The sequence below is a fragment of the Zalophus californianus genome, chromosome 16, assembly GCF_009762305.2.
Source record: "Zalophus californianus isolate mZalCal1 chromosome 16, mZalCal1.pri.v2, whole genome shotgun sequence".
Lineage (NCBI taxonomy): Eukaryota > Metazoa > Chordata > Mammalia > Carnivora > Otariidae > Zalophus > Zalophus californianus.
Genome location: NC_045610.1, coordinates 20,863,900 through 20,888,057, shown reverse-complemented (window position 1 = coordinate 20,888,057; position 24,158 = coordinate 20,863,900). Strand labels below are relative to the sequence as shown.

Here is a 24,158-nt window from a genome sequence, read left to right as displayed (position 1 = left end):
AACACTACATCAAAAACTAATGGTGTAATGTATGGTGATTAACATAACAATAAAAAATTTAAAAATTAAAAAAATAAAATTTAAAAAACAAAGAAAGCACCAGTGAATGAGCTGCCCGGTACAGAATAGAGACGGTGGCTCCAGGAGACCAAGGATGTGGCCCGCCCTGATGCACTCACAGCCAGGGCGGCCCTACGCTGTCCATTATGCACTGGACACTGGCCCCCAAGGAAATTTATCATCTGAGCAGGGATACTGACAAGTAAACAGACTACAAAGATGAACCTAAGTTCGGAGAATGAGAGAGAGCAGCACATACCAAGTCTGCGGGGTGAGGAGTGCTAGAGAAGGGACACCACCATGTAGGCCCAGGGAACCCCAGCAAAGAACGGAAAGGGGAAAACCTCCAAAATGACCACTTAGAGACAGGCAGGTGCAAAGGATGAGGGGCGGGTCATGGCTGAAGCCCTTCAGCTCCTTGCCCTGCTCTCCAAGTGTCTGTAAAGATACTTCCTAGCCAAGGGTTAATTTATTTAGCAAATGGCTTTCTCCCCATTTATCTGAGACTCCTGGCACATGGAATCATTTTGTGCGTGCATTTGAATATTCCGAGGGCTAATAGGTTGGGCGCATCTGGGGCCAGAAGGTCCCTGGGAACCAAGAAATAGGTCAGTGGAAACCAACCCAGCCTGAGGACAGGTAGGAGGAGAGTCTCCTACTAATTCACTTTAACATTTGTGGAAATCTATGCTCACTGACTTTGCAAGAGCTAAGCAACAGTGGCAAAGGCTTTGGACAGAGAGTCAAAGGATTGGCTTTCCAACCCATTTCTGCTATAAACTGACCATATAACATTGGACAATGTACTTCACTTCTCTGGGCCTCAGTTTCCCCCTCTTGATAAGAAGAGGGGGTTGAAAACAAACAGATAAGCTTTGGTGTGCCCCAACTCCAATAGTCTATGAGTGTAAGCCGAGAATGGGGATCAGACATCCCAGCAAGTGTTTAATGATGCTGGGTTTTGGGGGTAATTATGAGGATTAAATGAGCTAAGGTAACTACTTCCTCCCTTTTCTTCTCTTCTTTTTTCTTCCTGTAAAACACTGATTCTTTTTTTTTATTTTTTTATTGTCATGTTAATCACCATACATTACATCATTAGTTCTTGATGTAGTGTTCCATGATTCATTGTAAAATACTGATTCTTAATCTTGTTTGGATTCAAAATAAGGTGGAAGCTATGAGCTCTCTCCAGAAAAAAAAAAAAAAAAAATGCACACGGTCACAGAGATATACATGCAATTTTGCACTTTATTTCAGGAGGGTTGTGGACCCCCCCCACCAGAGCCCATCTGTGATCCTCCGGGGATGCCCTGTGGCTAGACAAAGACTCCCTGGTCCAGAAAGTGCCAACCCTTCCCACAAAAGCGCCATAGCACCACAAAGAGCAACCAACATTTCTTCTCATAAAATGACATAATGGCTGTCATTTTTCAATTTACAGGAGCAAAAAAGGAAAGATAGATAGGATTTGATCAATTTCGAGTTTTTCCTCCCGTAATTTTTTTTAAACCTTTGGCACCTGCTGTAGCTTGTGTGCTAATGAGCTCCCACAGATGGCAAAATGAATGAGTGAGCAGAAAATGAATATGAACAGAGAGCCTTGAGATGTGATTTCATAAAAGTCATTTTATGCTGCGATGATTTTGAGGGCCGAGGAGACCTGCCTACCTAGAAAGCAACCGCAGCATCACTTGGCAAACATCCCCGTGGCCTGATTCTTGGAACGTGACTGCTGGCCCCACCGTGTACGTGCAGGGAGCGCACGCCCTGTGGTCTCCGGCTGCTGTTGGGCCCCAGACACATACCACTGTTGACATCTCATTCATTTCTGAGCAGGAGGGTAATGATGCTTCTTCTTTAAAAAACCAAATAACAACAACAACACTGAAACAGCCCTTGAAAATGGTCGTGAGTGAAGCTTTGGGATGGGGAATTTGGATGCCTTGTCTCCTTGTCTCTGTGAAGCTGCTCTCCACGCCATGCCTCTGAAGGAAGTGGTTCATGTGGCCCACTTATCACCATCATGGGCCATTTGTCTTCAATGGAATTCAGACTTTGTGGTTTCCTTTTTGTCACCGTCATGGGCCATTTGTTTTTTGTGGAATTCAGACTTTGTGGTTTCCTTTCAAAGGGAATTATCAAAAGGGCCCAAGACTAAGTGGTCAGTGGGCACCAAAGCATACCCAACTTAACCAGCTTTGAAGGGAAGAAGTCAAAGTACAGCTGGAAGGAGCTATCCCAGCACCAGGCAGGGTCTCTGTCCAGAATCCCTCACTCCATGGGCATTTTCTGCATGCCCACCACAGGCCCGGCACTATGGGTCCACATACCAAGAAGACACAATCTCGGGGGGCTCAGAGTCCAGTCGGGCACAGGTGGGCAACAAATGTACATGCAAGAACCTGAACAGCAAGGGAGCTACAGTGAAGGTGCCCGAGGCTCAGGACGCTGGGTCTGTCTGCCGGGCTGAAGTGGGGCAGGTTTCAGCCAAAACTTTGAGAGATGGGTGAGAATTGCCTGGCAGGCAAATACCTGAGCGAAGGCTTAGAGGTGGAGGAGAACTTGGAAGGTCTGGGGAAGAACAGATCTCTGCTGAATGGGAGGGCGCTGTCTCTCTGCTGCCCTCCCTCCACTGGGGTCCAGCCAGCTAGAGTCCACAGGCTAGTTCAGACTGGGACACGCCAAGGACAGCATGTAGCCTTTGGAAGCCAATGGCTCCATCTGAATCCCAGCTCCACCAACTGCATTACCTTGGGCAAGCGCTACAACTCCTCTGGAACTCAGTTTCCTCCTAAAAATGGGGGTGACCTACCTCCTAAGTGTGCCGTGGGGGTAGTAAGATTAACTATGGAAAGTGCCAATGTAGTGCCTCACACATGGTACAGGATGGAGATGAGGAAGCGCCATCCTACTGGCCAACTCCATGGACAGTGGCTGCCACCGAAGCATCAGGAAGGATCTCTGGCATGTAGTAGAATAGAGGCTTGTGCTCAGTTTGTGATGTTGGCCACAGGCAGGAAGTGGGGGCACATCTGCTACCCCAAAGAAGGTGTCCACTAAATGCTGGACCCCATCTGACCAGGCCAGCCTCCCACTCTAGAAGCTTCAGGCCAGTGCCTGGAGTAGAAAAGGAAAAAAAAAAATAGCCATATCCAGCTGAAAGGATGAGTCTTACAGGCAGAGCACAGGGACCCGCCCAAGAAGAGTGCTCAGCAGAGCCTCCCTCTGCTGCCAGGAGTCCCTGCCTGCCTCACCTGGGCCTACAGGTAGAGAAATGACAGCACCTGGGTAGCTAATCATCCCCTGGAGCATTCACCCCACTCAGCAACAAAAGAGTTAGACAAGCCCATTTCCCATTAGTCTCCTGGAGTCAAACTAGCCAAGAATGAGGTGGCTTGGACTAAAAAGAGTGACAATAATGCACTTCATTCTCCCTGCTTTCTGTAGAAATCTCTGCCACTTTGTCCAAACCATCCCCCTTCTCCTTCTGCTGCTTCTTCCCACGGTCTCCCCTCTCCTCTTCCTCCTTCTTAGCAAACTGTGTTGAGGACATGGCGCAGGCATCCCAAGTACACCCCGGTCACCAGGACAGGCAGGACCACCATTCCTCCCCAGGGGGGGCCCCCGAGCTCAGGGAAACCAGCATTTCTTAAGCCCCCAGGCTGTGCCAGGCCCTGTACTTGGTGCCTCAGTGCTCTGTATTATGTGATCAACGCAATATTGTGAGGTGGTCTTTATCAGTTCCCCTTGTCCCTGAGGACCACTGAGGCTCAGGGAGGCAGAGTGACTTTCCCCAGGTCAGGCAGCCAGGATAAGAGGGAAAAAAATGAAACATAACAAAACAAAACATTGTGCCAATTCCTTCCAAATCGTGCTGAACTTCCTCTGCAAGACACGGCCAAGACGTAAGCAAGTGGGACTTGGATGAAAAGCAACCAGGTTGGTCCCCCTGAGAGGGAGAAAGCCATCCCAAGAGGGCTCAGAAGGAGCAATGGGTCCCTCTGGAGGGACGCCTAGGGCCTGACACTTAGCTGGTACTTAATACCATTGCATGAACTGCTCCTCTGTTGAAAGAAGGTATCAGGGCTAATTCATTCACCGATTCTGCAAACATTAGCTGACTGCCCACCATTCATTCTTTACTGCACCAGTCATGCATTCAACAGGTTCATTCTTTCACTGAGAACCCCCTACGTGCCAACCACTCTTCCGAGGGCTGGAAATACAGGGAACAGACCCATTTCCTGCCCTCGTAGTGCTTACCATCCATAAGGAGACAGAAAATGGGATGTATGTAAATTCACATGTGCATGAAATAATCTCAGACAGTAATTCACACTACAGTAGTAAGATCATGACAAGAGGGGAGAGGAGCTTCCTTCAGCTATGGCGGTCAGAGAAGTTCATCTGAGGATGTGAAATTGAGACAAGAGCTGGCTGGAGACTAATAGCCACTCAAGGATCTAAGGAAATGGCATTCCAGGAAGACCCGAGGGCAGGCGTGAAAGCCGTGCAGTGAAAACAAGCGTGTTGACTGCCTGGAGTGCGTGCATGGGGAAGAATGGCAGGGGATGGTGACAAGTATGAAGCAGCCAGGGACAGAAACCCACCAGGGTAAAAGCTTCTGAGCAGTTGAGAAATGAATCTGTAGATGTCGGCTGAGCCTAGCTTGTGAGAGATCTTGTGTACCAAGCCAAGGAACTTGGACTATAATAAAGGTGAGAAAAGCCATCATATGGCCAGGATGCAAGGGAGTAAGAAGGTGGAACCCTCACAGAAGGGAGGCGGCGGGATGGCAAGGGACACTCTCACGGTGTCGGTGAGGTCAGTGTCATTGTCCCAGGAAAGAAGTGACAGGGGCTTGAGTTAAAGCAGTGGTATCTGGGATGGACAGGAGGGACAGTTTCCAGAGATATTAGAAAGCTTTTAAGAGGCAGGACAGAGTGAGCAATAGAATGTGGGGCGAGTGTGACATGGATGTGAAGAGACATGAGGAGGTAGCCTGGTTACTCTACTCAGTCTGAGAATATCACTTAGAAACTGGGACTTCCAGGTTGACCTATAGACCATTTAACCCTCATGCACAGGTGAGGGCTCTCCCCTAGATTCTCCTCTTCCATCTCCACCTGCTCCTGGTCCACCCCCCAGCCCAGGCCTCCAGGATCCCTTGTCCAGGTCTGCCCCTGCCCAGCCCTATTTTCATGCCAGCCTCCACGTCCTTTTAACAACACTTGCTTCGATTCCAAGGACCACCTACTCCTGAGTGAATGGGACCCAGTGGAGCAACTGGCTGGTTGCAGGCAACAGAAACCTAAAGTGAAGTTGAAATAGAAGGTATGCATCACCCAGAGATAATAGGCCAGGGGTCTCAGGCCAGGTGAGGGAGAGCACAGACTGCAGGTGGCCCAGGACAACCACCTCTCAGCAAAATACAGTGACCTAAGAACATATGGAATCTCCTAGGTGCAAATTTATCTCTTCTGAGCCTCCATTTCCTTATCTGTAGAATGGGGATAACAAGGGGAGCTCCATGATAGTAATTGTTCCAGGGTCTAGATTAGATGGTGCATGGCACATGGTAGGTACACAGTGTTGCCTCCAAATTAAAAAGAGAGCAGTATCTCCCTATGACTTAATGCGAATGGATCCTTTTGTCGTTGATCCCCCAGAAGCCAAACTCCCAGCAAGGAGCTATTCCTTCACCACCGTCCACGTGTATGAGCAGCCCTCACGTTTTAGCATCACCTTGATGTGGAGGCAAGAGCTCCACAGAGAGGCAGAAGCAAAAGCCAGGGTGGGACACAAGGCAGGGCCAGCTACGCTCTGGCGATGCGAGGGGCCCAACACCAGACCAGCAGCGGAAGGAAACTGGCTGCCTTACAAGTTGTGGACACTTCGCCACCCCTCTGCTGTTTGCTGACCAGTGGATTTGGAGATGGCAGGTCGGTGGGGAGGGGCAGTCGTCATCACAGTCATCTCTCCTCCCGGGGAAGCACTAGCCATGCCTCAATCAGAAAACTGCGGGGTTCTCTGAGTCCTTTCCAGAAGAATCTACAATCTCAACTCACAGCTCAGCCTCTCAGTCATCACAGCGGTTGCTTCTCTTGCTACCATATCCACAGTGATCCTGAGACTTGCTCACCTTCCTCCTTCACACACAGTCCCTCCCAAGGGACCTGAGACACTGAGCTCCAGGTTAATGGGAGACAGTGCTGCCTCCTTCTGAGCTTCCCACATATTGAGGAAGGCAGAGACGTGTGGTGTGCTGCCTGGAAGCCACCCACACCTTCCACCCAATCCTCCAGCCTCCCAGCAATGGTCAACAGTACCAGGGGTAACTAACTTCCTTACCGGGCTGAGACGGCCACCAGCACTTGAATTTTCTGCCGCTAGGGGGCACTGGAAAGCAGGGTGAGAGTCTAGCTGAAGCCCAAGGTGTGTCTCCACTCGGGGTGCTCCACCCCTTGGCTTCTGCCAGTGTGTTAGCAGTCTCCACTGTGGCCACCCTCTGTGACCAGAGCCACAGAAAACAAATGTCCCAAGGACCGCCCCAAACAAGCCTGGAGTATACCACAGTAGACCCAGACAAGGTTGCCAGATAAAATATATAACGCCTAAAAAAAAAAAAAAAAATATATATATATATATATATATATATGATGCCTAACTAAATTTGAGTTTCAGGTACACAACACATCGTTGTTTTTGTTTTTGCTTTTTGAGAGAGAGAGCACACACAAGCGGCGGCGGTGGGGGAAGGGGGTTGACAGAGGGACAGGGAGAGAGAGAATCCCAAGCAGGCTCCACGCTCAGCGCAGAGCCCAAAGTGGGGCTCGATCTCATAACCCTGAGCCGAAATCAAGAGTCCGACACTTGAAGCTCCTGGGTGGCTCAGTCGATTGAGCATCCAACTCTTGATTTCAGCTCAGGTTATGATCTCAGGGTCATGCTAGCCTGCTTCCAGGGCTCAGAATATTTCCCCCCACATCGCCAGCACTTTTTTCATTCCTGTCTTATGCTGCCCCCAAATTCTCCCAACTGGAGACTGAGTTAAGTTGATAAGAATTCTCTTACATTGGTGTCAATGTGCTCAATCCTTTCTTTCTCATGCCTTGATGAGATCAGTTAGAAGGAAGGACTAAGAATTTCATTTCATTTCTGAGAAATAATTTTGCAGCACGTAACTGTTCAGGGATAGGGCAGACCTGGGATGGAGAGCTGAACTCAGGGGAGGGCAGGAAGGGACAGGATATGGAGTAAGCTCAGTTCATTCTTGGGAGACAGTCTCTGATGGCAGGGAGGGTGCCCAAGAAAATCTTTGCTCAATTAAATTTATCTGCGGGGGCGCCTGAGTGGCTCAGTCAGTAAAGCATCCGACTCTTGATTTTGGCTCAGGTCATGACTGTGGGGTTGTGAGATCAAGCCTCTGCTCAGCACGGAGTCTGCTTGAGATTCTCTCTCTCCCTCCCCCTCTGTCCCTCCCCCCCTCCCTAAATAAATAAATAAATCTTAAAAAAAAAAGTCAGACACTTAACCAACTGAGCCACCCAGACTCTCCAAACAGCACATCATTTTTTAATATAAGTGTGTCCCATGCAATATTCGGGACATATGTAGAGTAAAATTTATTTGTTGCATATCCAAATTTCAAATTTAACTCAGGCATCCTGTTTTGGTTATCATTGTTTGTTTTGCTAAACCCGGCAAACCTAGATCCAGGTAAAGGGTCTAGGAACTCTACCAGGTGTGGGCAAGGGAAGCACTGACCCCCACCCCCACCCCGGGTCTCCAGGAATGGAGGCAAGCCTTCTGGGGTAGGCTTTATGGAGCCCAGCTCAGGTGGACAGGTGAAGAAACTCCGACATGCCACCTGGAAACACAGTGATAGCTGAGAACCACACTTACGTTAGACTATACTTTATTGGTTGGCTTGTCTTCCCAAGCCCGGATCAGAAACCAAACCACATCTCCCAGCCTGCTGTGCGTGGCCTGGTCCATCCACAGAGGATCCTACAAGTCACAGCCATCCACCCAGTCGCTGAGGTCCTTGCCCTGGCAGCGACGCCTCCAGGCCTCCCTGAGGATGGAGGAAGGAAAAGAGGAGAGACCAAGTCAGCTGCCGCCTTCAGTCCCTGCTCAGAGAACAGGAAGGAGGCATGGGCTCTAAACCACGGTAAGGAAAGGGGCTAGCAAGGGAAAGAGGGACTAGTAAACCCCATTCACTAGCAAAGAACCCCCTAGAAGAAGCAAAAAAGGAAAAGCATGGCCCTTAAAATGTCATTTACCTAACCTCCTAATTTCACTAATGGAGATACAGGGTAATTTGTTCAAGTTCACCCAGAAGTCAGTGGCAAAGGTCCAGAACCCCAGTCCAATGCTCTTTTCCCACACCATGCTCCCTCAGCAGACAGTCATGCCGCCTTACAAGCGTACAGCCCTTTACAGTCTACATAGCACTGTCCCATCCATCACTCATTTGTCTGCACCCCGCTCCACCCCCAGCAGCCCTGTAATGTAGATTAGGCAGATAGAGTGTTCCCTATATTCCAAATGAAACACTGAGACTCAGATGCAAAATTCCTCACCCAAGATCCACAGCTAGTAAATGACAGAACTGCAGCCCCACCCACTTCTCCTTGGCCACCAATCCAGGACTTTCAATCGTTGGTAACTATAGTTTATAGGCTCTTTCAGGACCATTACCTTACTCCAACACCACACGAGCATCTTGAAGATAAGCAAGATCCCGGGGTCCTGGGGTTCCAAATTTGGTGATTCCATGATGTCAATGTCAAAGAGCCCAATGACCAAGAGTGCCCCTTGAGGACCTCTAGAGATCTATCAGTGAGGTGTGGTCAGCTGGCTTGTTTGCCTCTACCATTAGACTGTGAGAGCCTTGAAGGCAGGGACTGGGATCTCAGCTTCCCTGCAGCCCAGCACCCAGCACAGAGCCCGGCACGGGTGAGTTCCCAACATGTGCAGGTGGAGGAAATAAACCATACCCTTTCCACTTTCTGGGACCACTGCCTGTTATTAGCCTCAGCCGCCTCTCAGGGGGGTATACCTGCCACAAATTTACTCCCAGTGTACAGAAGAGAGCTCTTCTTTGATATAACCCAAAAGGACCTGTTTCCTCCATCCCGGGGTGGTGCCCCCAAGACCTCAAGCCCTTGGACTCCTGCCAAGCCTACACTCACCCTTCCTGATCTGATAGCTGTGCATTATGTCCTGCTGAGCCTGCCTCACTCCAGACTCTGTTCCTAGGGCATCAACTGTTCTCAGACCAACACGTCTCCAAAGCTGGGGCCATGGTCAAGGTGCATCTTGGACCTTCTCTAGATTCACAGTCACATCTGTCTGTAGCTCCAGGAACCACCTGGAATATCTCACCCTCCCCATATCCTGCCCCTGCTGGTCTCTCGTTCGGAAATGAGAGGAAAGGGAGGTTGGAGTCTCAGCAGTGAGACCCCCTTTGGAGGAGTCTGCAGGGTCACTGCCTCAGAGGTCCATCTGGGAACAAAAGATTTAGTCCAGTGCCCCATGGGATGCTCATCCAACCCCCTCGCCTATGACCATGGCCACTCCAAAGGCCATCTAGTGGGAAAGAGGCAGGAAAAGAGAAGGCTGACAACAGGGTGTGGCTCCCAAGCACCCCCCCCACACACACACACACATCCCCACCATGCTTCAAGCCCGGAATCGCTTCTTTGATCTGTTGTACATCTTGGGCTTTTCTACAAAAGTTAGTTTCGATGAAGATGCCACCGTTGAACAAACAAACAAGGTTGACCAGACCCAGGTCTTGTGGACCTGTAGGCAGGCATCCCAACAGAGGCATATGGTGGAAGAGCCAGGTTTGGCTCTAAGAGCTCCCGTGAATTGCTTATACTCCCAGACACTCAGTGTGTTGTCTGTAAATACTTCAGGGACAGTAACCCCTATGGCCGAAAGTTGGCTGCAGATCAGACTGTGAGGCCACAGAATGGTGGCCGGGACAATGTGAGCACTCAGGAAAGATTCGTTCCCTGCTGCTATCCACCAGTCCTGGCCACATCAGCCTAGGGGAGCGGGGCGGGGGGTGGGCTCTAGCCCAGGTTACCTACCAGCTGGCCAGACCCTGGGGCTGTTGCACGATCTTCATGGCACAGATAACAGTATCCTTAAGGTTAGGATTCAACAAGTCTGGGGTGGGAGGCAAAGAAATATGATGAGGGAACAGCGGACAGAGCTGGACATCCAGAGTCTGTCTGTCTGTCTGTCTGTCTCTCTCTCTCTCTCTCTCTCACACACACACACACACACACACACACACACACACACACACACACACACAATGCCCTTCTCCATTCTAAAACCAACCCTGTCTCTTGATCCCTCTGGGAACACAGGTATCACTCTACCACTCCCCTCCCCACCCTCCTACAGCTCTCAGGACAGTCTCCCATCAGATTCGTGGTGGACCTACCCTCATCTCTTGCCCCATCCCACTCTCCTTGGTAGGCCCAGAGGGGCATGGGGGAGTTCCCCACTCAGAGATACAGGCGAGGGGTGCAAACACCAGCGGGGAACAAGCCAAGATGGGTGCAGAGGCCCGGCCCCATGCCGCTCCCGGTTCGGACCCAGCCTACCGGAGCAGTACATCTGGCACAGGTTGGGGACCTCTGGGTTGAGGTTTTTGCACCACTTCCGGCTGTTGATCTGGAAGATGCCGTTGTTGGTGCTCCCGTCGGCTTCATGGTCCACAGCGGCTGTGTTGAAGCCACTTGTGAAGTAAGCAAGACAGACCCCTGCGTAGAGTGGAGACGCAGGCCCGAGGGTCAGGTGACCGAAGCCAGCGCAGACCAGGACACTCACACGCGGGTGCCACACGCGGGCTCCTCTGAGCCTCAGCTCCTGCCCCAAGGTGGTCAGGGTGGCTGTCCTCCCACCTACTTCCCCAGTGACTCCAGCAAGGCTCAGAGGGGCAAGGGACTCACTGAGGGTCACCACAGCTACTAAATAGCAAGAGTCAAGACTGTCCCTCAGGCCTCCTTTCTTCCCGCTGTCTCATCGCTCAGCATGTAGCGGGGCCCAAGAAATCTTTGTGGGACAAACGGACAAAAGCTAGATCTTTAGAGGCAAAACAAAGAAGACACAGGTGAGAGCTGGTAAGGGGCTAGAACAAGAGAAAAATGAGTCCAGATTCAGCTGGACCTCACAGCTTCCTGAAGCTACCAGCAGCTTGAAGAGTCTGCTCTTACTGGTTTGCTCAGTTTACCCTAAACCTCAATGGGAATGTCCAATCCTCTTGGCTGCCATTAGGATTAGGGAACTAAGCTATTCTGTTTCTTTGACTGTTGACTTCAGCAGTAGGGGCAGGGCAGGTAGGGGCATGCTGATTGGGCTGCCTGTGGCCTGCCTATTAGGTATTTAACTTGTGCTAAGTCTTGCCCACCTGTCTGGTCATAAACCCTTGATGTACAAGGGATGGCTGAGGCTCAGAAAGCTTCCAAGACCACCTCCCCTGAGTGAGAGCAGGGAGGGAGGGGAGCAGGGAGGGAGGGAGGGGAGCAGGGAGGGAAGGGAGGAGTGGGGGGTGGCAGTGTCTGGGAGCGTGGTTCTTACAGTCAGCCAGGGTGGATGCCCGGTATCCCTCCATGCCAAAATCCTGGAGCACTCGGGCCAGCTCACAGCGACTGTAGACCTTGGCCTGGCTGGAGGTGAGCAGGCAGCCGAGCAGAGAGGCAAAAGCCAGCAACATGCTCCCCGGAGGGCACAGTTGCCTTCTGGGAGCCCAGCTCCTGGCTTCCATGCAGGCGTCGGAGGCACAGCCCCTGCCACGCTGGCTCACAGCTGGGTTTTGAGATGGCAGGCAGTTCAACAGCCCTGGTCCACCACTCACAGAAGGTTACCCTTGGAAGAAAAAGAAAAACGGGGTCTGAGTGTACCTGGGAAAAGGGGAGAAGGCGCCAACACTGCAAACCAGCTCCCTTGCAGCCCCGAGGAAGCCATCAGCCACGCTCCTGAGCTCTGAGATCCAGGAGAGGGTTCCCTGAGGCCAGCTCCCCTCCGTCCTGCTTTACACCTGCCCCAGCAGCTGAGAGAGGAGGAGGGGAACTGGGAGAGAAAACGAACGTGTTTGGAGCTCCATACTACTTGCCAGGCATCATCGAATCCTAAAGCCCTATGTTGCACAACTAGGAAGGAGCAAAGTTTGGAATAAGACCAATGTTTACGTGACTCCAAAGCCCCACGAGGTATGGCCATGAGCAGATGTTCCCAGAGGGCAAGGACCCAGCAATGGCATCAGAGTGTAAGCAGTCCCTACCCCCCCATTGTCAAGGTGAGTGCTCTCCTTGGGTCTGCATCTTGCACTGGCTCCACGGGCCGGCCCTCGGTATCATGAAGGATGTTTGCACCTGGTTATGACCTTCACCTCCACTCTGTCTTAGCCACCCACTCCCATGGCCTGGCCATCCGTGCATCTCGCCACCACCCCGCTCTGCAACCTTCCATTCTCGTCTCTCTGACACATCCTCCCACATCTCCCGTGAACCTACCCCACCACACTTGCTGTCCACATTCATAGAGTCAAAAAACAAAACAGCCACATGACCTCACGAATGGTGTCCCAAAAAACACATGGCTTCCAACTCCACTGGACCTTCAAGCCATGGAGGACAACAAGGTGGGTTAAGGGTGTGGCTTTGCAGTGAGCCTTGAGTTTGAAGCCCACCTCCGCCCTGCACAACATCTCTGACTTTGAACACCTCCCGAGCATCACTGTCTTCAGCTCTCCAATGAGGAAATGAATAACACCTGCCTCAGAAGATGTTTGAAAGAATGAATGAGAGGAGAAAGGCCCAGAGAGAACTTAGCTCTTTGTACTAAAAATAGGTTCACTGTTATTTCTATGATGAAATACTTCTCACTCTGGCCCAAAGGCTTGTCTTTGGCCAACTTTCTCTCTCCCATTGCCCTCAAAGAGTATTCGAGACACTCATTACTGCCCGCTGCCCGGTCCCACCCCTGAGCTCCCAGGAGACCTCACCTCCTGCCTCACGAGGGCATCAGGAACCTCGTCCCGCTCAGCTTCACCCCTCTAGTGTGAGGATGCGGGGCCACAATGCTTGTCAAGGCCCGTCGTGCCTGCAAGCTCACCCTTTCCCGCCTCTCGACCTTGCTCCATGCCCTCGCTCCTCTCCAAGGGTCCTCAGCGCCTCCTCCTACCACTTCTCATTCCCCTGATGCGTGGATGCACACAGGCCTCGTCATCATCTCTACTGACTGGTCTCTCGCCCTCTCTTCTCATGGAAACGTCTACAGGAAAAATTACTGTTTTCTCACCTCCCCATTTGTTTTCAACCCAGTAAAATTTAGCTTTACCACCATCACCACACGCCTGACGCTGTTCTGCCCCATCCAGTGGGTCTTGCCAGTTCTTGACCCACAGGGGCGCTCAGCAACCTTTCACGCCATTGCCCAGTCCACCTGTTGAATCTCTTGCCACTCTTGGCTTCCATGATGCCCCCTCTCCTGGGTTCCCTGCTCCTTCTCGGGCTATTTCTTCTGATTGCCTATGTCTTAAACGCTGGTATGCTTTCCAGGCATCTCTACCCTGAGCCCTCCTCTCTCTCTCCAGGATACCCTCTGGGTGGCCCCGCGGTTAACCGCCACCTGTGGGCCGATGACGTTGAATTTTGTCTTCCCCAGAGCAGCAGACCTCATCTGCCGCTGCCTCCTGGACTTCTCCACTCAGATATCCCGTGTCAACTCAGACTAAGCAGGTCCAAAACAGAACTAATGTTCCCACTAAAATTGGTTTCCTTGTGCCTTTCCTTTCTGGGTTTAAAATATTCTTGGTTTAAACTCATAACTGGGGCGCCTGGGTGGCTCAGTCGGTTAAGCGTCTGCCTTCGGCTCAGGTCATGATCCCAGGGTCCTGGGATCGAGCCCCGCATCAGGCTCTCTGCTCAGCGGCAAGTATGCTTCTCCCTCTGTGATCTCCCTTGCTCTCTCTCTCTCAAATAAATAAATAAAATCTTAAAAAAATATACTAAACTCATAACTTTTTTGGTTTAAACACATTTATCCAAACTAGAAATACAGATGGCATTCTTCACTCCTTCTGTCTCTACACCTTCACCCACCCACAGCCAGTCGATCCCGAAGTGTGATTGATTCTGCCCTCCCTCCGAGAGCACCGTCTTTCCCTCAGTTCCGACCACCATCCCAGCATACTGATGGGCTCCTTGCATCCAGTCCTGACTCGTTTTCCAAACTATTCTAGACACATTTACCACCATGAGTTTTTTGAACAAAAAGCCTGGCCACCTGCCACCCTGGGATGGGTGCATCGCTGCTCCTAGGCATGCATCACTCCTCACGACCCAGCCGTGCAGGCGTCCCCATCACTCACACTTGGAGTTCCAGGAAGCCATATTGTTCACTCACGATGATCCCGCTGTCCGGAGCACTAGCCCTCTCCTTCCTCTACATGGCTAACTCTTACTCATACTTCCAGGGTCACACAGAGATGAGTTTGCCAGCTCCCCAACACGCCCCGAGCACCCTGTGTTTCTGCCATCCCTCTGTCCCACAGGACTGTGATGTACGGTAATCATTCCTTCCATAAGAGAACTTCCAAGGAACACTGGCCGTCTTGTGTATCTTTACATCCTAAAAGCCAAGCCGAGTTGTGGGTATGGAGTGACTGTTCAGTGGGTGCTGCTTACACTGAAGCATCCTGACGTCCTGACCCCGAGAGCACGAACCCTCCCCGTCAAAGTGGGGGGCGGGGAGGCGATGGGGGGGAACCTCGCTGAGCTCTTCACACCCGGCAGACAGTGCGCTGGGCCTTTGCAGGATGTTTTCTAACGTGAGCTCCTCTAATCCTCTCAACAACTCAAGGTTCGTAGGAGTAATATCTCCCATTTATAGAAGAGGACACCAAGCTCGCTGCTTTATGGAGACTGTTTTTGACTTTTTGTAGCAAAGCGACTTAAAACTAATTTCATCCTGAGCGTGTCATGGCAGGTCGAGAGGGGTAAGGAGTGAGGGCTGGTGATTAAGAGACGAGACACCCGCCAGCAGGGTCTCCCCTCTTTCTCTCTCTCTCCCTCTCTCCCTCTCTCTCTCAACTCGGCGCTCTCCCAGCCCAGGACTCCCCCTCATTTCTGACCACCCCCTTTCCTTTTCCATGCCCCTCTCTGGCCAGGCCAGCCAGGAACCTGGTCAACAGCTGCAGGAAGAGGGCAAGGGGGCTCACTGATCAGGTGTCGTCCACACCAGAGCTAATACGGCAGTGACAGTGGCGGCTGCAACAGGGACCCGACACCCGGCTTCAGCTCAAGACACCCCCATGATACTGCTGGGGCCCCAGGCACCCAGCTTTCAGAGAATGATGGGGGAGGGCAGGCTCCAAACTGACATAGGGCCTTCTGGAACTCCCTAGTTCTGTGAGCTCATCTTCTAGAACCATCTTCACCTACTGAGCTTTGACTGGTCTCCTGAGCCCCTCAATTTCGGGGCTGGGGACACATTAGGAGTATCTAAGCCCAACCCTCCTTGGCCACCTCCACACACACTCGCACACACAATAAGTTGAAGGATGACTTCTGCTCCCAACAGATCCTTCAGGTGGTTGCCCAGCGATGACAATGGCAGGTGCCCACAGCCTCCCCAGGCAGCCTACCTTACCGTCACACTCCACTGACTGGCAGAAAGTTCTTCCTTAGTGTCGAGCCACAAAAGGCCCACTTCCTGCATCTGCATGATGACAGTTCAGTGTGGACAAGCCTGGGACAAAGGTGACGCTGTTGACCCTACAGCCTGAGGGACAAAGCAGTGACGTGGAAGGACACATGATGCCCATGTCTGTGTCCCACAGAGGCCCCTGCTTGCATAGCAGTTAGAGCATGGGCTTTGGAGTCACGTGGATCTGGGAATGAATGCAGGCACTGGTGATTACCAACTGGGTGACCCAGAAAAAGTGACTTAACCTCTCAGTTTCCTCAGTTCTCAAATGGGAATAACAATACCAGGAGTATTCAGTGTTTGGGACTCAGGGTGCTCAATATATAGAAGCAATGACTGTAAGAACAGAGGACAGCCAGAAATGTGTAGAGTGGCCCCTGCTCACCCTCTCTGCCTGGGGCTCACCCCAGACCGACCAGTTTAGAATCAAGAGTTGGCCCAGATCACCTTAGGATTTCTTCTTTCTTTTTTTTTTAATTGTGGTATGAACACGTAACATGAGATCTACTATCAACAAGTCTCCAATTGCAGAGCAGAGCGCTGTTGACCATCCGTGCAATGTTGTACAGAAGCTCTCTAGAGCTTATTCATCTTGCTTAACTGAAAACTTTATGCCTATTGATTAATAACTCCCCGTTTCTCCCTCCCCAGCCCCTGACAGCCACCATTTCTCTCTGCGTCTACGAACTTGCCTACCGTAGATGTCTCATACGAGAATCATGGAGTCTTTATCTTTCTGTGACCAGTTCATTTCACTCAGCATAACGGCCTCCAGGTTCATCCATGTTGTCACCTATTACAGAATTTCCTTCTTTCTTAAGGCTAAATAGTATACAATTGTGGGAATGTACCACATCTGCTGGAAGCATTCATCTGTCCACGAACATGTAGGTTGTTCCCACATCTCAGCTATTGTGAATAATGTTGCAGGGAACATGGGAGTGCTAATATCTCTTTGCGATCCTGACTGCAATTATTTCGTATAAATACCCAGAGTGAGATTTCTAAATCATACGGTTGTTTTATTTTCAATGTTTTCCACAGTGGCTGCCCTATTTTGTCTTCCCACCAACAGTGCACGAAGGTCCCAATGTCTCTACGTCCTCACCAACGCTTGTGGTCTTTTGCTTTTTTTGATAATACCATCCTGACAGAGATGAGGTGATAGGTCCTTGTGATTTTGATTTGCATTTCTTTGATGATTAGTGACATTAAGCATTTTTTTCTTTTCATATACCTGTTTACCTTTTGCATGTCCTCTTTGGAGAAATGTCTCTTCAGCATCAGTATTTCTTAAGAGCTCCCAGATGGCTCCAACATGCAGGCAGGCTTGAGCCTTCAGAGCCCCGGACTTGAGTTAGGTACACCCAAGTTCAATGTCTTGCTCTGCCCCTGACTGGCTATTTACCGGTGCCTGCTGGAACCACAGTCCTTAATCTCCCCCAAGCCTCGTTTTGCTCCTCTGTAAAATGGAAATAATCCTCGTTTGCTTTCCCAATGCTTGAAGATGCCTACCACTTAGTTCGGTACATTTTAGCTGTCGTTTTTATTGTCTGGCCCTTGGCGGTGATTCTGTGTGGTTGAGTTTTGGGGTTTTTATGGCATCGGCCTGCTTTTACTATTTTATCGCTTCTTTTTATTGAGTAATCTTTCAGCTTATTTTATTTTATTGTATGTTTTGTTATTTCCCACTGGACTTTCACTTTTAAGTGGTGAATAAGAAACAGCAGCTCAAAAAGAACAGTTATGAGGGCATGATAAGGCCTCATTTGGGGATCGGCAGGTCTTTATTCCTCCGCTGAACTCTGCACGCGTCTTTCCTGTTTCCCTGAAGGCAGCTCAGATTCTTGACCACGTCCTACCCCTCCTGAGAGCATCACTGAAGCTGGCCCTCCTCCCCCGCCTCCCCTGGGTTGAGTTAGGAGTTCCCCATGTCCTTACACGGCATCTGAAGCTAATCTGTCATCTCAGCTTCCCATCGCATGACACCAGTGTCTTCTTTCTCCTTTGCTCCCAGTAGACTGGGAGGTGCCTGACAAGTCCCTCGTGTCTATGTTCCCCTTTGTCAAGAACAAGATTCTCTAAATGCTATGTAAAGGAATGAAGAAATGAATGAAAATCACCCAGTCAGTTGATTCAGAAGAACTGTAGCCCAGGGGGACTCCATTAAGGAGAGCATTAAAGTTGATACCAAGGGACGGCTTGGACCATGGGAAAACAAGTCCTCCTCTGGCTGCAGGTAGGGAGAGCCTGGAGCCCCAAGAGAAAGACCTGCTCACCTGGTCCACGCCAAACTTACTGCATCGAAAAGAGAATTCACCTCGTCGATAGGTTATGTCTCTGTTATTTGCACCATTAATCAGGATACAGAGCTATAATTGCAAGACACGGTTATCAGGAGGTCTAAAGTCACTAAGCCTACACTAACTAGTCTCACATCAGCATATTCTTTCAGTTTTGTGTCTCCATTATTATTCTATCTTCCTTCCTTCCACATAAATCTTACGTGTCTGCTTGACTGGGCCACAGGGTGCCCAGATATTCAGTCAAACATTATCTGTGTTTCTGTGAGGGTGTTTCTGGATGAGATTAACATTTTTTTCATGGAAATATATTAGACATATAACGTATAAATTTAAGGTGTACAACATGTTAATTTTGTACGTTTACAGGCTGTAATATGATTGTCATTGTGGCGATAATTAGCACATCTACCGTGATACACAATTATATATTGCTAATGTTTGGAATAATTGAGTTCTAGTCTCCTAGCAAATTTGAGTATTTCTTTAAGATTTTATTTATTTGTCAGAGAGAGAGAGGGAGAGAGCCAGCACAAGCAAGGCAGAGGGAGAAGCAGGCTCCTCCCTGAGCAAGGAGCCCAATCTGGGACTCCATCCCAGGACCCTGGGATCTTGACCTGAGCCAAAGGCAGACGTTCAACCGACTGAGCCACCCCGGTGCCCCACAAGTTTGAGTATTATATTACAATATTGTTGTCTGTATTTGCTCTACTGTGCATTAGAGGAAATTAGCATTTAAATCAGATAGACTGAGTAAAGCAGATTGTCCTCCCTAATGTGGGCGGGCCTCGTCCAATAAGTGGAAGGCCTGACTACGACAAAAGGGCCGATCCTTCCTAAATAAGAGGGAATTCCCCCTGCCTGTGTTCAAACGCAGACATTAGCTTTTCCCTGCCTGTGGAATCAAACTGAAACATCAGCTCTTCCTGCCAGCCTTTGGACTGAAGCTCCATCCCTGGTTCTCTTGCATCTTCAGCTTACCAACTCAGCCCATGGATCTTGGGACTTGCCTGCCTCCATAATTGCATGAGACTTACCATGGATTTTCTAAGATGTGTGTGTGGTCATTGTTGCAACCAAACTTTGTTAGAGGTGTATAAATAAAGATATACACATCCTGCTAGTTCTGCTCCTCGGGAGAACCCTGACTGATCCCCTCCTCGTGTGAAGTTGCTAGAAACCCCACTGAACAGTTGCGAGGCTCCTCAGTCCATGTCATTCCCTCCTTTGCCCTGGTACCACTATTGGCTGACACTCTCCCCATCCTGTCTATGATTTGTGGCTTCTGCAGCACAGGGCACCCGGCTGAGCAGCCAGACCTGGGCTAGGGTTCTAATATTACAAGACTTACTAGCTCTGTGATCTTGGTAGGGCACTTAGCCTTGCTGCCCCTCAAGATGTGCATGCAAAGCATCTGACACAGTACCTGGCACCAAGCAGACTCCATTAAAAGGTACTTCTTAATTATTATTATTTTAGGGACAGGAAACCAAGTAACCATTCTTTTGGGAGGTGCACTTGAATTGTCAAAAACAGCTCTGAGTGAAAGCACTGAAGGATATGGCAAAGTAAAACCTCGAGCTTGTTTTAACCGATCAGAGGTTTTTTCCTCATCCGAGTTTGTGCTATGTTGGCCCCTCACTGAAGTCACAAGATCTCTGGATAAGCAGGGAATTACTCTACTAGCATTCATCTTCTTGGACTTATATCCCAGGGATTTGCTCCCAGGGAAACCAAGCTAGCCCAAAGAAAAAGGGAAAACATTCATCTTCAAAAAAGTGTCTGTTCATCCCCATCACACTCTCCCTCCCCATCCTGCTGCACTTCAGAGGTCAAAAGTGGGTCTCTATCTCTGTCCCCACCACTCAGCCTATCTGATCTGGGACTGCAATGATCTCCTAACTGGTCTCTCTACATGTGTAAACCTCGTGGGACTCAGGGCAGCACCAAGATGGTCCTCGACAATCTGACCTCCCCCCATGTCTGCAGCCTTAGCACCCTGCACGCTTCCCCCGCAACACCACCTGGGGGCTTCCACAGTCCCAAACCACCAACTCTTCCCCAAACTTATCTACCCCAAATCTCTCCCCATCGGGCACCAGATAGCTCCATTTCATCCTTCAAAATCCGCCCAGCATTGCGACATGCGCAGGGAGCATTAATGCGACACACGCTGCCTCCTGAACCCTCCAATCCGTTTTCTTGCCCCAGCACCTTCTCCCTCTCATAGAGCTACCACCTTAGGCTATCATTTACAGTGTACACGACTGGAGCCCTGTCTGCGAGCTCTTCCCGAACAAGGAGTAGGTTACATGTATCTCTGTATTTCCTTAACTCTTAACGGGTGAGGCACACAGAAGGCATGAGGGAGTACATTTAAAAACACACTGGGGGGCGCCTGGGAGGCTCAGTCATTAAGCGTCTGCCTTCCGCTCGGGTCATGCCCCCAGGGTCCTGGAATCGAGCCCCGCATCGGGCTCCCTGCTCCGCGGGAAGCCTGCTTCTCCCTCTCCCACTCCCCCTGCTTGTGTTCCCTCTCTCGCTGTGTCTCTCTCTGTCAAATAAATAAATTAAATCTTTAAAACACACACACACACACACACACACACACACACACACACACACACGGGTTGGGGAGGAAGAAAGATGAATGTCACTATAAAGAGACTGCACGAGGGAGATTCTGTGATGGGTCCAGTTTTCTCTTCTGATTGGAGTGGTGGGTACACAAAATTTACACGTTATAAAGCAACAGAGGACTATGCAGGCACATTGTAGCAATGTTGATGCCCTGATTTTGATAGTATACTATAGTTATGTAAGATGTAGCCATCGCGGGAAAGGGAATGAAGGACACAAGGGATCTCTCTCTACTCGTTTTGCAACTTTCTGTGAGTCTGTAATTATTCGATAATAAAAAGAATTTTAAAAAGGCAAAATGCACAGGCTAGTTTTACTGTTCTGACTAATCTAATAAAATAATGGGAAATAAGGGGCAGTCAGCTCTGGAATTTTTCACAAAGTCTAATTTAAGATTATTTAAAAGCAACGAGCTAGAGGGTGAATGTTAGAACATAAACATGACCCAACTGTGCTTCAACATCTGGTTTATTTAGAAATTGCACCAAGTTTCTGCTCGAAAGGCCTTCCAACCAGTGTCTAAGTGGTTAGGACCCCGAGTTGAATGAGTCAGGTCTGTGCATCTGTGGGGGCTGAAGGAGGTCACGCAGGATGAAAGCCCTCGGAAACCTAAAGCTTCAGTTACACTCTCTGAGCAGCCCAAAAGAGGCTGAATGGAAGGAAGACACCTGCACGCATGGCCCATGACTTTGGGAAGCTGTGGGACCTACAATTCTGCATGCACATCCTGAGCAACTTGGGACCCTTCACAAGCTGGAGATGTTGAAAAGTGAGGCTTCCAGTAAGCTGACACCTTCAAAAGCTTAAAGCCTCTGCAAACCCAAGGCCTCTCAAGTCCTGAGATTCCTAGTGATGAGGGTGGGCTAACAACCTGATGGCTTCCAGAGCCTAGAGCCCTGGGAGCCCGGGGCCCCGAGTACCTAATGACTCTAATAACTTGGGGCCTTTGAGAACCACGAAGGCTTTCATAAACTGCAAAATTGAATAACCTGGGGCTTCTAACAACCCAAGACCTATAATAAACTGAGACTCTTAGCAACCCAGGTCTCCTAGCAACCTGGGGACTCTAATTATCAGAGACTCCTAGCAACCAGGGAGATTGTGCAACCTGGGGGCCCAGCACATATCTAACCCTGGACCCGGACTGCCTCCCATTCTGCAGGGACTGCACACGGAATCTTGAGAGGCAGTGTGACCTAAGAGATAGAGGCTGACTTGGGAACCGATGGCCTGTGTTCTGATTTTGCCACTCACGAACTGTACAGCCTTTGGCTTAACCTCCCTAAGTTTCCCTACACAGAAGACGAGAGTGGTTATAGTATCTTGCTCATGAAACTACTGTGAGAATCAGGTAAGGAGGCTTATGGGAAAGCGGCTTAACAGCTATACATAGGCATGTTGCCATTTCTGACGGTGCCCTCTCCCCTCCCATCCCGATACCCACCATATTCCATCAGTCCTGCTTCCAAAACATCTTTCCCATCTATTCCAGCTCCGTCACCACCTCCAACGTCAGTCTTCGTTGCCAACAGTTATCTTTCCAACACACAAGTGCCATCATGTCTCTTTCACTGTAGACTTCCACAGGCCCCCTTGCTCTTGGAGTCAAATTCAAACTCTTGGCTATGGTGCCTAAACTCTTCATGGTCAACCTCTATCTTCCCAGCTTCATCTTCAATCACTCATCCAACCCCCACTTCTCTTATTCATTCCTAAAACAACCCTGAGAGGTGGGGATTAATCATCTCAGTTTCACAGATATAGAAATGGGACTGAAAGAAGTAGCTTGCCCAAGTGCATACAGCCTTGAAGCAGCGATTTGAAAGTCAAGTCTGACTCCAAAACCCAAGTTCTTTGATTGCAAAGCCATCACCGCCTCCTGAAAGCTTCCAAAAATGTGATTCTCTGGTTACTCTCTCTCTCTCTCTTTTTAATATTTATTTATTTATTTGACAGAGAGAGAGAGAGCATGAGCAGGGGCAGCGGCAGAGGAGAGGCAGGTTTCCCACTAAGCGGGGAGCCCGATGCGGGGCTTGATTCCAGGACCCTGGGATCATGACCTGAGCCGAAGGCAGACGCTTAACTGACTGAGCCACCCAGGCACCTCTACTCTCATTTTTAATTAAAATTAATTCAACCTATAAACACCTTTATTGCCCTGTTTGAGTCTCAAGATTGGGGATGTGAGGAGGTTGATGGGGACAGCAAGGAGACTGCTCCTCACTGGTCCAGTCTGACACCCTCATTCTATTAAGGTGAGGACAGCAGTCCCCAAAGGGAAAGCCAACAGCTCCAGAACCCACAGCAAGTAAGAGTCAGGGCAGAGACCAGATCTAACTTTCCAGAACATAACTTCATAGCAATACACTCTGATTGTAATGAATGAGGAATACACAAGAGGAACCCCCTGACATTATTGCTCATGGGCCCAGAGCACGAACCAAGGGGCAGTTAGCCTGAGTGTTGTGTGGAGTTCCATATGATGTGTGGAAGAGAAACCATGTTTGGTTGTCTGGGTGTGTTCACCTACAGCCTCATGTGGGGCATGGGGTTAATGATACATACCTCTCAGAAGATCTGGCTTTCATGCTATGTGCCCTCTGCCCCTGCCCTGCACCCCTCTGGGAGCTGTTCTCTCTGGGCTGAGATCAGAGACCCCAGCAAGTTCTCCCAAGGTGCTGAGAGGTTGAGTTGGGAGGAGAGATTTTTGTCCCCTTAGCACCCAAAACAATTTCTCTCCCAAACTGCAAGGGAAGAGCTGAGCTCCAGGTTCTTGCTCAACTAGGGGTGGATTTGTCACCCAGGAGACACTTAGTAATGACAGAAGACATTTCTGATGACCACAACTGGGGAGAAGAATGCTACCAGCATTTAGTGAGGAGAAGTCAGGGATGCTGCTAAACATCTTACAATGCACAAGGCAGCCCCCTAAAACAAAAAATTATTCAGCCCAAAATGTCGATAGTGCTGAGGTCAAAATACCTTTCTATACAGCATAGAGCAGTCTTGGTCTGGTTCCCCTTGTGTTCCTGTCTTCTGTGTGATGCTGGATGAGCCATTTCATCCCTAGGCTGCATTCAGTTTCCTGACCTGTGAAATAAGATATTTGGGTTTGGTTTGATGATCCTCATGGCCCCTCCTAACATTCTCATCCTCCAGCTATGCTTCCTAATCACCCACCTGGTGACTGGGCTTCTGGAGTTTTGAGTCTCCATAAGCAGAAAGGAGAGCATCCTCATCTCCATTTCTTCAGCTATAATATGGGAATAATTATTCCTACTTCACCAATTCCTACATTGGTGTGAGGAGAAAGGGGGAATAACCTTACACACAGCTGGTGGCTAATAAACATTTGTCTTTAAGAAAATAAACATCATAATGGATCAGCAGGGGGAAAAGTTCAAGGGAACTGTGATT

The 24,158-nt window shown here is 49.8% G+C and overlaps 1 protein-coding gene across 5 annotated transcripts; it reads right to left on the bottom strand.

Annotated features, from left to right (window-relative positions):
• Positions 1–7,968: 7,968 nt before the first annotated feature.
• On the bottom strand, positions 7,969–23,788 carry SPACA3 (sperm acrosome associated 3). Of its 5 annotated transcripts, none has more exons than XM_027567642.1 (5): positions 15,311–15,450; positions 11,668–11,955; positions 10,692–10,850; positions 10,167–10,245; positions 7,969–8,140 (listed from the first exon to the last, which is right to left on the bottom strand). In XM_027567642.1, exons 2-5 carry the CDS (start codon positions 11,852–11,854, stop codon positions 8,074–8,076), a joined length of 492 nt encoding a protein of 163 aa, XP_027423443.1. In that variant the 5' UTR covers positions 11,855–11,955; positions 15,311–15,450; the 3' UTR covers positions 7,969–8,073. The 5 variants fall into 5 exon arrangements, with proteins under 5 accessions (XP_027423443.1, XP_027423445.1, XP_027423448.1 ...); XM_027567644.1 differs by having other exon boundaries at positions 15,331–15,422; XM_027567647.2 differs by lacking the exon at positions 15,311–15,450 and adding an exon at positions 23,724–23,788 and having other exon boundaries at positions 7,975–8,140.
• Between the last annotated feature and the right edge of the window lie 370 nt (positions 23,789–24,158).

Excerpts from the sequence above, each read along its gene's own strand:
- SPACA3 (XM_027567647.2), bottom strand. The coding sequence starts at position 11,854 with ATGGAAGCCAGGAGCTGGGCTCCCAGAAGGCAACTGTGCCCTCCGGGG. Across the intron at positions 10,851-11,667 it reads GGCATCCACCCTGGCTGACT|GGGTCTGTCTTGCTTACTTC; the intron begins GTAAGAACCACG and ends CACTCTACGCAG. Across the intron at positions 10,246-10,691 it reads GTGCCAGATGTACTGCTCCG|ACTTGTTGAATCCTAACCTT; the intron begins GTAGGCTGGGTC and ends CTCCCACCCCAG.